General features: G+C 38.0%; 2 protein-coding genes across 2 annotated transcripts in view; one reads left to right on the forward strand and one right to left on the reverse strand.

The window, feature by feature from the left end:
* The window catches only part of LOC125666092 (SH3 domain-binding protein 5-like), a 39,323-nt gene extending 34,903 nt beyond the window's left edge, over nt 1–4,420 (forward strand). The window contains exon 14 of the mRNA XM_056151348.1: nt 3,487–4,420. Within this exon, the coding sequence (XP_056007323.1) occupies nt 3,487–3,755 (269 nt within the window). The 3' untranslated portion in view covers nt 3,756–4,420. The remainder of the gene's footprint in view (nt 1–3,486) is intronic.
* On the reverse strand, nt 4,126–15,563 carry LOC125666091 (uncharacterized). The gene is made up of 4 exons (XM_048899208.2): nt 15,324–15,563; nt 13,391–15,095; nt 5,947–6,243; nt 4,126–5,504 (listed from the first exon to the last, which is right to left on the reverse strand). The coding sequence occupies exons 2-4, from the start codon at nt 15,033–15,035 to the stop codon at nt 5,167–5,169; spliced, it is 2,280 nt and encodes a 759-aa protein (XP_048755165.1). The 5' UTR covers nt 15,036–15,095; nt 15,324–15,563; the 3' UTR covers nt 4,126–5,166.
* Nucleotides 15,564–15,795: the final 232 nt, after the last annotated feature.

A 15,795-nucleotide genomic window follows, 5' to 3' on the forward strand; every position in this document is an offset into this window, starting at 1 on the left:
GCATATAATCTTCTCCACTCAAACTGTTTAACAGTTATTTACCTTGTTTGGCCTTATAGTTTTTCTTCCAATGATTTGCAATTTCACAACGGTTTTTCGTAAAAGGCACCATGCCTTTGTCAACAACTTTCATTCAGAAAAGCATACAAGTTCTCTTTAGCAGCCTTGACTATTAAAACACAGATATTGCATGCTGTATTCGGCGTGTTTGTTGCGAGTCCTATTCACAAACTACGCAGTATCCAGGTTGGAAGCTTAATTCAAACTCGACACACAGTAATAAACAGAGATTTTACATGAAGCATTTATAAAAACTAGAAGCGTGTTTCAATTATGAAAAAAATCTAGATGAAAAACGTAATATGAAAAAAAAATGTGTTCGTGAGAAACAAGAAAACAAGAAAACGTCTTTAAATGTAAGGGTCTACGACCTTATCCACTGAACCACAAAGTAGGCCATAAATTACTAACGGAAATTAACGTACAGGTGAAGCTGAAAATAACACCAGTGAAGTCGTTTCTATTTTTTGATAATTACAAAAAAATGCCCTCGTGAAACAAAATTTCAAAGCGAGTCTTTTTTAGAGGAAAACTCGAAGAACATGTTCATGCTAAATTTATTTTGTTTCACGGAGGCAGTTTTTCTGAAACTCGGGGATACCCCTCCATTTTAACGCTAAAAATCATAAAATAGCTTATTGCTTGATTTAAACTCGAAATATTTTGGCTATTTTTTGTCAATACACGTCTTTTACACTTATTTTAAAAAAATATTGAATCAAGACATACGTTCCAATTGGTTTTATCATATATTTGAATAACTTAATTTTTTCGATCTTTCATGCAACACCTTTAGGGAAATTAACATGAGACGTGCAATACCTTTTTATTTTTAAGAGACACGAGGCTTACCAAGATGTGTTTGTGAACACTGATGCTAACATTATGGCAGCAAAAATTATGGTACTCAAAAAAATGTCTTGTCACAAGAAATATGTGGAATATAAATGCCCTATCACTAACCATTCAAAAGTTATGACCAAAGTTATTTTTCTCTAAAGTATCTCAAACGTCAAGGACAAGGTAAACAAAAAAAGGTACATGTACTAAAAGAAAGGTCTTGTCAAAGGGGATACATGAAAAGGTAAAAATAATGAACAGTGATATTCTATACTTCCTACAAGGAATACAAAATAGAGATTTGCGCAAACAGAGACCCCTGGACATACCACAGGTGGGATCAGGTGCCTAAGAGGAGTAAACACTCCTTGCCGACCGGTCATACCGGTGTTATAGAGCCAGACTTCCCCTCATAGTGAGACTTCCCCCCCCCCCCGGAAGTCTGGCTCTAAAGTGAGCCTTCCCCCTCCCGGGGGGGGGGGGAGGCTCACTCTAGAGCCACACTTCCCCCCAGAGTCAGACTTCCCCCGTGGAAGTATGGCTCTAGAGTGGGACTCCCCCCTGCGGAAGTCTGGCTCTAGAGTGAGCCTTCCCCCTGCGGAAGTCTGGCTCTAGAGTGAGCCTTCCCCCTGAAAATCTGGCTCTAGAGTGAGCCTTCCCCCCGGAAGTCTCGCTCTAGAGTGAGCCTTCCCCCCGGTAGTCTCGCTCTAGAGTGAGCCTTCCCCCCAGCAGAATTACTCTAGAATAAACCTTACCCCAGGGGTAAGACTCACTCTAGAGCCATAACACCCTCTTGAAGTCTCGCTCTAGAGAGAGACACCCCCGCTTTCATCCTCTCCTGCGCAAACTATGAAATAAATTTTAGTTTATCGTACAGGGGATTACCTACCTACCTACCTCTCTACCTACCTACACATCTACCTACCTACCTACCTGAAGTTGTACAAGTTCAAAAGCATAACTGATATTTGTACGCAGATGAGAAGAAACATAAATTCGAAATTCTCTCATTTCATTTTTCAAACTTCTAAAACTAACCAAGGCATAGGTCAAAGTTCAAGGTCTATGGGTCAAACAAAATGACTTATCAATTCCAATGTGTTTTATTCCCCGTTTTCTTCTTTTTGAGTTTAGAGAACGACTTAAGGAGGTATGCTACACCAGATAAATTTGATATGGATGAAAGGTGGAGGATATGTACAATATTTTGAAATTGTAAACTTTCAAATTTACTTTATTTAGTTAAAAAATGCAGTTTTAGTAGAAAGCAATCTGAGAAAAATTTAAAACCCATGCTGGACTCGAACACACGATCTACAGTTCAGCAGTCGACGTGCTAACCTACTGAGCTACTCAGCTAGGTGAGAATTCTTTAAATGAATAGACAAAAATTAATATTGCTGATATTTATATTTTCATCCATGTTTTAAAAGGAAGTAGGCCATTATGCCGATGTAGAGTACATCCTTAAGCAAAATCATTTAATGCCCTGCTGAAAAAGGTCTTGGTATTTAAACAATCTCCATAAAGTGATATCAGTTTACCAGGAATAAATGAAGGGGGAAGTCCTGCTATGGGGGGGGGGGGGGGGGGGGGGGAAGTGTGACTCTACAACTAGTGATAGAGTAGATCTAGTGGCTCTAGAGCGAGACTTCCCGGGGGGTTCTCCTGCTCTAGAGTGAGTCTTCCCCCAGGGGGAAGGCTCACTCTAGAGTCAGGCTTCCGGGAGGAAGTATCATTATGGGCGAAGGTTCACTCTACAACACCGGCCTTGAGCCCTATGTCTCGATAAGGTGGACGGAGTAATCCACAGTCAAATCTATGTTTAAAGAACGGCCTGACAATTGGTATGAACTACGTATATATATGTGATATGGCCCAAGTAAGAGTTTTTCAAACGTAGGTCAAACTCCAAGGTGAAGTCACAAGGTCAAACAATTTGGTACCAAAGGAAGGTTTTGTCACAAAGAAATACACATGTAAAATATGAAAGCCCTATCACTAACCATCCAAATGTTATGGCGTAGGTTAAAGTTTTTCAAACTCCAAGGGGAAGGTCAAATATGTGGTACTAAAAGAATGCTCCTGTCACAAGGCTTACACATGTCAAATATGAAAGCCCTATCATAAAACTTATGACTAATGTTAATTTTTTTTGCGAACAGACTAATAGACCAAAAACGATATGCCCCCCGAATCTCCGATTACGGGGGCATAAAAACGAGATTTTGAGAAAACCGGTTACTAACGGGCACGTGTTATAAAACCTGGTTCTCCCATTAAACACTTAAAGGATTTTTTTTTTAAATTTATATTTTTCTGTAAACGTCTTTCCTTCAACTGACGCCAACTCTGTTGAAAAATGCTTTCGAAGATGGAAAAATTAAAATCCAAATTAATCAGAAACGTTCCAGGTGTCGCAAACATGCCACTAAAGCCAAAATAAGAACAACTGCGCCGATGTGAAGAAACAGCGTTGATAATGGGAGATTTAAGTGAAATATTACATCACTTTTATTTATATAGTTGCTGTGTTATACTCAAAGAATGATATTGCGTGTAATTCTGATTTTGATTTTATTACAGAAGAAGCAGAATTGGACAATCTTGCAGAAGATAGCGATTCCATCTTCGAAGAGGATGACGATAATAAAGCCGATGAAGGCATTTCAATAAACTGTCCCTCGGACCCAGGCTGTGCAACTGATAGACTCGAAAGTGACGGATCAATTTTGACTCGCAGAGAAATATACTGTCACATGAAAAGTGAAAACAAATCAGAAAGTACTGAAAAAATGTCAACGACAAGTGACCATCGAGACACACGTTCACATACTCCCAGCATGGAACAATGACACATTGACTTTGATTACCAACTAAGCAGTATTGAGAGTAGTAATTTTTATTGAAGGGTTAATTTTCGTTCATGTTGTGGTGTCAATATATATACATACCAACGAATTCATGACCTAATACACAATACGAGACGTGAACGACAAATCTTCATCTGAGCAGGAAGGGGTTTTCTTCACAGACCATTCAAACCGGACCCGAGGAAAATTAGTGACTGAACAGCAATGCAGAAGGATGAAGACAAACCACGCAATTCTACGAGGCAATCAAAATGTCCGTTAAGTACCTGCTTTCATACACTGACAGTCGTGTCTTGTCAACAAAATAGAGGATCTCCCGCCTTATGTTTTAATATTGAAAACAAACAAGTGCAAGAATTCTAAATGGTGTATTTCCAATATAAACTTTTATTTCTTTTCTCCACAATTGAACATGAGTTTCATAAACTAGTACTGAATTACACCTGGCCCCAAAAATGTAATAGCTGTTAGTAATTTTATATCATGGTCCACGTAGGTATATTTTTGTTATACCATGCTGTCCACGTTGAAATAATCAACGATTTGAAATGTGTATTTACTGTATGTGCGATTTTTGATTTTAATGACATCGGCAAAGTTGTAAAAATGCTAATTATCGAACACTGACAGATAAAATCATATATATATATATAGAGAGAGAGAGAGAGAGAGAGAGAGAGAGAGAGAGAGAGAGAGAGAGAGAGAGCACATCATACACTCGCATTGAAAATTGGTTATCAACCAATGTATAACCAAAGGAGAAACTAAATAACATGAAGATAACATGAACACGAGAATAAACAATCGTGATCAACAAACTCTCCTACATGACATTACTGACAATATACATAGTCAGAAGTGACATAAAACCTATTATTAATAATACGCCAAGTCAATAATATCGTACACACGATCTCAAATCATTTCAATACACAATACATCCCCATAGGGTTTTAAACGCATTGTATATACACAAAGTACAACGAAAGGTAATCAAAGGCTCATAGTGACATTTGTGTGCATATATTTGACAAAAACTACTTAGTGGCGGATCTATCGCCGAGCGCACGCTCCATCACAAATGTGATCCATGTTTTTGGTACAGATATGTCCAATATCGCTAATATTAGTCAAAATTCACTATTGCCCGGAGATTTCGCCCTCCTGGGCCCCATTAAAGGTCTTAAGACAGCCCCAAGACATATAAACATTTACTGCACCCCCTATTCAGAAATTCCTGGATCCGCCACTGCTGCTATTAACATTATTTTATACAATGTATGTACAGTGGATGTAATAAATAATGATATTACTTTACGTATAAGCTAGAACTTCTTATATAGAAATAGATGTGTCTGGTTACGTAAATGAAATGGTTCAGATTCAATACAGATTATGTACACTGTATAAACACCGCTATGTTTGATGAACAGTGGTTCGCTCTCCATATCCCATTCTCACAGGATGTCAATCTCGTCTCATTTCCAGCGCACGTGACGTTATTATAAAATATGGGCATGTCTGTTTGATAAGTCATGACCTCTTCAGTGGGAACGGTAGCCACGCCCCCTTTGTATCCCAGCTGACGACACACAACGTTACTATTGTCATCTGACCAGTCATCCCCACACACTGGGATCCACTCCTCTCTGTGGTGGATTTCCAGAAAACCTATATTCCTTTTGATTACCTTGTCACTCTTGGATTCAAACCATAAGCGAACCATATGATCTGTAAGAAAGAACAGAGGCTAAACATGAAAGGTGAAGATAACGAACAGCGACCAATCTCAACTCCTATAAGCAATACAAAATGGAGAGTTGGGCAAACACGGACCCCTGGATATACCAGAGGTGGGATCAGGTGTCTAAGAAAAGTAAGCATCCCCTGTCGACCGCTCACATCTAATGAGCTATCCATTAAGAATGTGTTGTATCTTTTCATACAACAATACCTAACTGAATTTTAGTCAAAATTTCTGTTGGTCTTTTTTTGAAGTAAGAATATTCCTATATTTTCTTTAAAAGTTTTCAAATTTCTATTGAATCGATCATTGGTCGTTTTTCAGGACTGTGTCACAGTACAATTGTGTCAAATTTGTGTGGTATCATATAAAGTGCTGTTACATTCAAAAGACCTGAATAAAATCTGTAGATTACAAATCTACACTTACCACACAATACACCATAATCCCGTTTATGATCACATGGCGTCGGGTCCACCACTGGTTTTGCTATTGAACATTGTCTTGACAACAAGCACGTGAAATTCATGTTCCAGAACACCCCGCTCCCTTCTCCAAAGTAGCCGGGCTCTGAGGCCACTCCCCCTAGATATCCAAGATGGCGGCAGATGTAGGAAGCCTCGACATGAGTAAGGGGTTTACACATTGTCCCCCAGCGTCCCTTTTTGTAAATTTCTACTCGGCCCTCATATTCACTCTCTCCGTCAACCAAAGCGACAAACGGCTCTGAAATATAAAAACAGTTGCAATACATTCTTCAAAAGAATTTCAATTCAAGAGCACGCCCGTACCACAAACGCAAAAATAAGCAACATTTCTTTAGTTTTCAATCTTTTTTTATATATGTATTATCTAGATTTCAGGCACGTGCAATTTTAAGACATGAATTGATTCGTTGTCAAATTTATTTTTAATCTTTAAAATTAGTTGTATTTCAGTAAGCATACATTTATAGAACTATTGATTCCATCTTTTGTAACTGTTCGTACTCAATATAGCTATCAAGCTTTGTTTCATGAATACAGTTCCTTATACAGACTAACAGTAGCTTCTCTCTAATACTCAGAATTCATTTCACATGAATGGAATTAAATTGTATGTTTGTGTTTCATAACAATATAGTCAGTGTTCAAAGCGTACTGTCATCAGATATACTGACACAATTAAACGTGTACTGTCATCAGACATACTGACGCAATTAAACGTGTACTGTCATTAGACATACTGACACAATTAAAAACGTACTGCCATTAGACATACTGACACAATTAAACGTGTACTGTCATTAGACATACTGACACAATTAAAAGTGTACTGTCATTAGACATACTGACACAATTAAAAGTGTCCTGTCATTAGACATACTGACACAATTAAAAGTGTACTGTCATTAGACATACTGACACAATTAAACGTGTACTGTCATTAGACATACTGACACAATTAAAAGTGTACGGTCATAAGACATACTGACACAATTAAAAGCGTACGGTCATTAGACATACTGACACAATTAAAAGTGTACTGTCATTAGACATACTGATACAATTAAAAGTGTCCTGTCATTAGACATACTGACACAATTAAAAGTGTACTGTCATTAGACATACTGACACAATTAACAGCGTACTGTCATCAGACATACTGACACAATTAAAAGCGTACTGTCATTAGACATACTGACACAATTTAAAGTGTACTGTCATTACACATACTGACACAATTAAAAGTGTACTGTCATTACACATACTGACACAATTAAAAGAGTACTGTCATTATACATCATACTGACACAATTAAAAGTGTACTGTCATTACACATACTGACACAATTAAAAGTGTACTGTCATTAGACATACTGACACAGTTGAAAGTGTACTGTCATTATACATCATACTGACACAATTAAAAGCGTACTGTCATCAGACATACTGACACAATTTAAAGTGTACTGTCATTAGACATACTGACACAATTAAAAGTGTACTGTCATTAGATATACTGACACAATTAACAGTACTGTCATCAGACATACTGACACAATTAAAAGTGTACTGTCATTATACATCATACTGACACAATTAACAGTACTGTCATTAGACATACTGACACAATTAAAAGTGTACTGTCATTAGATATACTGACACAATTAAAAGTGTACTGTCATTAGACATACTGACATAATTAAAAGCGTACTGTCATTAGACATACTGACACAGTTAAAAGTGTACCGTCATTATACATCATACTGACACAATTAAAAGTGTACTGTCATTAGACATACTGACACAATTAACAGTACTGTCATTAGACATACTGACTCAATTAAAAGTGTACTGTCATTACACATACTGATACAATTAAAGGTGTACTGTCATTAGACATACTGACACAATTAAAAGTGTACTGTCATTATACATCATACTGACACAATTAACAGTACTGTCATTAGACATACTGACACAATTAAAAGTGTACTGTCATTACACATACTGACACAATTAAAAGTGTACTGTCATTATACATACTGACACAGTTAAAAGTGTACTGTCATTAGACATACTGACACAATTAAAAGTGTACTGTCATTAGACATACTGACACAATTAACAGTACTGTCATCAGACATACTGACACAATTAAAAGTGTACTGTCATTAGACATACTGACACAATTAAAAGTGTACTGTCATTAGACATACTGACACAATTAAAAGTGTACTGTCATTAGACATACTGACATACCGTCATTTGTGTTATTATTATTATCAGTATTATTTTGTACTCGTTTTCTTTTCATATTTTCCCTAAACGAGTGCAGTCAATGTCAAGAGGGAGCTCATAAATCCGTTATAAACATCACATGAAAAATGGGCTTGTGTTTTATATGCATGATAAAGCGCATATTGATCCCCCTTTGATCTTCATTGCTATGTATATGGGTGTTTTCACGAGAAATCTTCTATCTGTGCGTGCATCACTGATAATGCATCTTATCCTGATTGCTTCTAGTAAAATATGCCAATGCATGTTCTGTATACAGGAATAATCTACACATCAAGTAAACAAAACACCATATGCTGATTATTACCGTGATAATGAATAGAGATTTTTCTAATGCAACCACTTAATAATGAATAAAGCATTCACTCCTATGTAAATCTTTCAATTCCTGTAGACATAAACAGTTTAAAACTTTCTTTAATATCATTGTAATTTCTAATTTCTCAGAAATCAGCATTGCAAGAATTAGTATACACCACTGGTCTACTGGGAATGCACGAAAGAAATAGTTCACTAATTACCAGTTCACAGTAGCTCCTGATTAATTCGTGATAAAGTAGAGTCGACCCGACAGCCGAATTAACACTGATCGAGTTATCAATGGAATGATTCAACGAATGAATTGTTCTTGTTTTCTCCCGAAAATTTTCATCCGAAAATAGATATTTTCTTGACAGTTTAATAGTAAATTAAAACAGACAAAGTTAATAGGTTGGTCGCATTCGTTACAAGATCGCTTTTGATAAGCAAACATCAAACTCGACAAAGCTGAAAAATCACTAATGAAAACATATGGAATTCAAAACTAAAATGGGCTGGTGAGACAGAAGGCTAAGTCCTGAAAACTGACCAGAAGTAGTACAGTATATAGACTAAGCGCAAAAGCGCTCGTGCAAATGTATTTTCGGAAAGTAATGAAAAATGACGAAATGTAAAACGTAAAGAAATTTACACATAATTCCCGGATCACTCCCTATTGCAGCCCCTAAAATTGGGCACCTGTCTTCATGATATGTATAGTGGGTAATGTTTCTTACGATGAGACTACCTAAGTGATTATTGTCTTATGACTGATAAATACTAACGACACGAAAATACTTAATCATGATTATAAGTAAACCAAATAGACGTTCTGCTATGGAACATGTATCTATGTAAGACCTATGTTTAATGTTGATATAAGTTTATTACCTTATTCATTATATATCACTTTATTATATTACGTAAATAGCATCGTAAGCCGTTCCATCCCATTCATCAGGATGAACGCTGAATGGCGGAGAGAGGAGTGTCAAAGGTCAGTATGATCTCTGCTTTGGTATGAGAGATTCCGATGGTACAATTGAATTGTATTCTTCGGGTTATCCTTTTGAGTTTTGGTACTATATATACTTACTAGTTTTGGTACTATATATACTTACTAGTTTTGGTACTATATTAGCAAGATTCAAGCCAAACCCAGACAAACCCGACCGACAACACCCGGACAGTGATTCATGATAGTATTTACATACAAAATCATACTTTTCAAACTTAGTTTCACGACAATTTCTGTTTGTTCGAGTTCACGATTGATTTGTTGTGTATTGTTTAGCGTTCCTCTCGAGAATATTTCACTCATATGGAGACGTCACCATTGCCTGTGAGGGGCTGCAATATCTAGGCCTTCGCTCGGCGCTTATGGCCATTGAGCGGGGGGGGGGGGGGGGGCTCTTTATCGTGTCACACCTGCTGTGACACGGGACCTCGGTTTTTTGCGAAGGAGCGCCCCATTTAGTCGCCTCTTACGACAAGCAAGGGGTACTGAGGACCTATTCTAACCCGGATCTTCACGGGATCGAGTTTACGATCATCCTCCTCCAGAATTGGAGAAAACAATAAATAACCTATACCACCACTTAGTGTTTTAAAAATACACAGGCGGTTACTAACATTTGTTATGATGAACGTGACGGAACGAGACAGGCAGTGTCAAACCATTGCAACAGTTAACATGGTCATTGTGAAACAATTTATTTACGATGACCATGTAATAATGGCAAGCATGAAACCTAACAATCGAGATTATTTGCTTTTATGTCAAATAGTATGTATTACTTTTGACACATCCTGTATGCTGGGTCTACGCGACCTACAGTGTAACCAGTATAGGAGTTAATTTTATGCATCTACGTCACAGTTTGAACTCCCAGGATGTATAAACCCATAGTGGATTCAAAGATTAATGCAGTATTTTGTCCGGGTAACTATGAATGGGACCCGTGTTCGATCAAAGGATTGAGAGCAGTTATGTGAAAAGAAAGCCTGGCGGTTGTTCAATTCCCAGAACATGTGGGTTTCTTTCAATCACTTCGGATCTCTCTAACTCCGATATCCTGAACATGCCAAAGTCTGATTCACCGAAAGACATTAGTGTACATGTAAGTTGTAAAACGTGTTTGTTAATGGTCGTCGGCGACCAAACGTGCCGAGGCGACTAAACGTGCCGAACCAAACGTGCCGAGGCGACTAAACGTACCGAACCAAACGTGCCGAGGCGACCAAACGTGCCGTAACACAACCAGTGGATACTTCAACTAACTTCTACGTATAGATTTATCCATAACTGACACGTAGAATCGGAGAAATTCGAAATTAACCGGATGTGCACAGACAGCTGTCAAAACACCACCACGACTCCAGACATTTGATTCTGAGGGACTACAACACAGTTGGTGTAAGCAGAGCATCGAGACGTCCTATGTAGCTCCACAACAGAAGATACGAGCTATCTCAAACAGAGTGTGCTCAATATATATATGATTCTGAACTGAATAAAATTCAGTAATATACATAGAATGTAGTTGATGCTGTTATAAGTTTGGTTTTTAGCAGGTACAATTGAGTGGTATGGTTTTTTTTCCATGCATTGGTTGGAAATATTTCACTTATAACATATCGAATGGAAATTTTTGAATTGAGGTCATGCATGTTTACTTTTTTGGCCTAAACATGAAAGGTTGGGGGGGGGGGGGAAATGAAATTCGCTGTAACACATATAGTTAATTATAGTCTATTATTGAATTAAAAGAATTGGTATATCGTTTTTCATATGGTTTATACTTTTACTCTGGTAATAGAAAGTAAAGTTGATAAAGAAATATTTCGCATTTTAACACCACAGCCTGTAGCAGCTTGAGGTCACCTGGATATTTTTATCTGTTTAACATTGTGTAATTCCGTAATGTTACCTACATGTTGGATTCCCGTGAGTTTCCGGGTTAGAATAGATCCTCGGTATCCCCCACTCTGGGATCCGGGTTTGAATAGGTCGTCAGTACCCTTGCTTGTCGTAAGAGGCGACTTAATGGAGGAGGGTGTCCTTCGGATGAGACCGCAAAAACCGAGGTACCGTGTCACAGCAGATGTGGCACGATAAGGATCCCTCCCTGCTCAAAGGTCATAAGCACCGAGCATAGCCTAAATAAATTTTGCAGCCCTTCACCGGCAATGGTGACGTCTCCATATGAGTGAAATATTCTCGAGAGGGACGGTAAACAATTTACAATCAATCTACGTGTTGGAAAAGCCTAACTGCTCGTTCTAACACTAGTCAGTGGAACACTCTTGGTACGAGTTGTCCAGATGCGTTTCGGCGACTTCTTCAGCAGGGGGCAGTTTCGCACTATAGGCCCGGTCAACTTTTTTTTTTTTTAATGGAAATACCCCATAATTGAAGTGAAATTACATGTGTAAAAATGTATCCAATAATTTTAGGATACATGTCAAATGTACCTGAGTGCTTAATAAAAATGTTGATATACAACATGTATGTGTCACCATGATTCATAGCGTATAGATGGGTGCAAATACGAAACTAAGACACGTGGTCAGTTGCTAAAGAAATTCCGGTGAAAACATCCATGGTCCGGCAAAAGGTCTGTAGCTGAGAGGGAAGGCGGAAGGTATATTTTTCAGAAGGGCCGACAGGGTTCTTGGTTGTGCAAAGCGTCTAAATTTCCACGTTTGGCACTGTGAGGGTGGTGCGGATTAGCCCAAATGAGAGAAAATCAAAGCAAAAAAGGGCACCTGCTCGAAGCATGTTTTGTGCACATGCACCAGTATGTATAGATTACATGTAATTTAGGGTCATAATTTATTAACTATACCAATATGAAATACAAGTATTGACATAAAAGGGAAATATGATTTTTCATTAGTCTGTCATAAACTGACTTTGAAGTATACCCCTTACCCACATGTTTCAGAACCAAAAGAACTGTCCCCTGCCACCTATGCATGTAAGTAACGTGACTCGAGTAAACAATGTCGCTTAAAATTTGAATTTTAAACTAATTTTTCTTTACGCACGTATGCGTGTTAGCATTAGAGGTCGTTTTGCTATAATCGTTGTGTAATAAATAAAGTTTGTATATAAATAAAAGTTTGTATGAAAGGTGAGCATAACGAACAGTGATCAATCTCAATTCCTATAAGCAATACAAAATAGATAGTTGGGCAAACACGGACCCCTGGACACACCAGATGTAGGATAAGGTGCCTAAGAGGAGTAAGTATCCCCTGTCGACCGGTCACGCCCGCCGTGAGCCCTATATTCTGATCAGGTAAACGGAGTTATCCGTAGTCAAAATCAGTGTGCCAAGAACGGCCTAACAATCGGTATGAAACACGTCAGACAGCATTTGACCCATGATATAATATATATATATATATATATATATATATATATATATATATATATAAAGCACTAAATAATCACAACTAGGTACTGAAAATTTTGGCCCCAGCCCGGGGTCGAACCAGCGGTTGTGTCCGAGTGGACTTACGCACTGGTTTGACAATCTTGCTAGGCGGTGGGTGCCGTACGTCGCTGGTTCGACCCCGGGCTGGGGCGAAAATTTTCAGTACCTAGTTGTGATTATTTAGTGCTTTATATATTAATTAATTGATTTTCACATGTATCGTTTAGATCCTAGGGGTAAACGTAAGGTTGGGTGTTGTTTGTGCTTTATATATATATATATATATATATATATATATATATATATAAAGTTTGTAAAGTTATAAAGTTTGTATATTTCTTGTACTTACCCGGTTCTCCAAGCAGTCTCGTCAACTCTGGGAGTATTCGGTGCATTTTTCTGTTCGTCTGATAAACAAAATCCAATTTCTCCCGGAATTCCTGTGTCTTGTTATAAAAGCATGTAACATCTGAAGATTCCATTTCTTTTTCTGACAGCGAATGTTTCACCTCCTGATTTCGAGCTTTGTTTAAATTCAGGTTGGGGTCGTCTGACAATTGTCGCTTAGTAAAAGGATTTCCACTATTCGTAGTTTTGGGATTAAATTTGTCCTGTGAAATAGCGACATTCAATACTTTCTTTGTGGTGAGTAGCGTTTGATTAATCTGGTTTTCCAGAAATTGTAAGCTAGAGAAGATATACGGAATCCAGCCCGTGTTAGAAGCGATGGCCTCCACAATGTGAAACACGGCTCGTGTGTTGTTTGTCACCTCCTCCACCTGGTAATCTAAGTGTCCGCTCAGCATCTCTGGGTGGGGCTTTCCCTCCTCGTTTCTCATCTCTTGAAGTTTGAACACCTCGTTGTTGAGCTGTTGTATGGTGGTTCGGAGTTCATTCTGCGAAGATCTCGTCATCTCGGCAATAACATCTAAGACCTGGGATCCATTTCGATATAATAGTTGAATTTCGTCCATTAAATTTGAAGTAAATTCGCAGGTCTTCCCAGGGGGCTTTTCCTCAATTACATCGTCAATGTTGTCATTTATCACGTTGCTGATTTCATCGTCCACCTTTTCCTCACCCTGAACATTAACTTTTGTCAAATTAACTTGTACCTGCATGAAATGATTAATGTCCTCACGCAATTTCGTCTGGTCGTCTGCTACTGTCTCAGTTGCACCCACGATTCGCTCGACCAAATCACCAGTGTGTCGGTAAAATTTAATGGAATCCAGAACATTAGCATTGAATTCTTGAAGTCTATCCTCTAGAAGCTTCCGGGCAGTTGCATTGATATCTATATTAACAGGATCGAAAGTTAAATTCATATTACTGACAGCATTCATTGTTACACCTTCCAAATACTCTATTTTACTCATTGTCATGTTTTGTAAGTTGTCAATTCTAGTCTCTACTTTCAGTAAGGATTCGGAACATATCTGCTTTGTTCTATCGCGTTCGGATACCACAATCTCTCTCAGCGCACTAGCTACTTCGTTTTGTTGAACTCCCGTATCGTTAAGAGCATTAATGACCGACTGCTGAACGTGTCCTATTCTTTTGTTGACATTCCTCGTCATAGTGACTAAATGTCCGTCCATTTTGTTGAAAGATTCCTTGCTCATCATTTCCATGTTTTTTACTTCTCGTTTCAAAAGCATGACCGATGTGGCTATCTCTTGATTGCTGACGTCTTGTTGCTCGATTCGTGAATGCATATTTTGGAGAAGATTGTCCAGTGTATGAAGATGTGTATTCACTGTCCGAAACTGTCTCAGATTATAATATTGCAATGTACTTATTCCGCGCTCCATTGATATCATCCGGGTACTTAAAGATTCAAACTTCTCGTCAACGGTTCGCAGAATTGATTTTACAATGGACTCTTCCAGGGGATCTATGTCTGTTGTGGAATTTGAACCTGGTGACAGTTGGCAGAACACTGAATGCATGGTGGTGAGGCAAAAGATTAATGTAATGGGTATAGCAGCCATATTTTCTGAGCTTTGGTCGCACGTTCAGAGGATATCTGTGGTCATTTCCTCATAGCATGTCTTGACGTCATACAAATTAAACATATTAAGAAATATTACTTCAAAAATACTATCTTAAACTTGTGTGTCTTTAAGCTACAAGGAATGGCAAATTAATCATCGAGGTCTAAGAAACGTTTTGAAACTGTAAATAAACAATCGTCGTGTAAACACAGGCTAATTTAAGAATTTCTGCAGCATATGCTCAGTGATAAAAATGCATGAAACTGCTCACTACATTGTACATACCGGTCCAGGATCATCATCAATATTTCATATTCCTTTCCAATCTTAAAGATGAAAGCATGTTGACAGAATTATCCTTCACATATATACTTCAATTCTCTGTCGGACAAGAGAAAAGCGAATGAGGCCGTTTATACGGAGTTCTAGGGTTGTTTTATCTGTGAACAGTAATTCTAAGCAGTCTAGATACAGATAAGAGAGATGCTTCGTGTGATAGGCCTCGGTTTTTGGAGATCGTCTGATTATTTCTGCAGTGGAAACACACAACTCTAATGTGATATCAAATTTGTGATGGCTGCCTTTTTCAAATGAAGTAGGTAGGACATACACATAAGTTCACCATGGTAAATTAATACAAGGAGGATGCAGGGTTGTCATTTTATATCTATACTTATATGAGAATAGATCACATTCTGAATATAGTTGTGTACAGTATTTTAATCTAACCATGCACAGTACAACATGCTAATTGAAA

The sequence above is a fragment of the Ostrea edulis genome, chromosome 10 (assembly GCF_947568905.1).
Source record: "Ostrea edulis chromosome 10, xbOstEdul1.1, whole genome shotgun sequence".
Lineage (NCBI taxonomy): Eukaryota > Metazoa > Mollusca > Bivalvia > Ostreida > Ostreidae > Ostrea > Ostrea edulis.

Coding starts and splice junctions, on each gene's coding strand:
- LOC125666091 (XM_048899208.2), bottom strand. CDS start 15,035: ATGGCTGCTATACCCATTACATTAATCTTTTGCCTCACCACCATGCAT. Junction 6,244..13,390: donor GAGACTGCTTGGAGAACCGG/GTAAGTACAAGA, acceptor TTTATATTTCAG/AGCCGTTTGTCGCTTTGGTT. Junction 5,505..5,946: donor GGATTATGGTGTATTGTGTG/GTAAGTGTAGAT, acceptor TCTTTCTTACAG/ATCATATGGTTCGCTTATGG.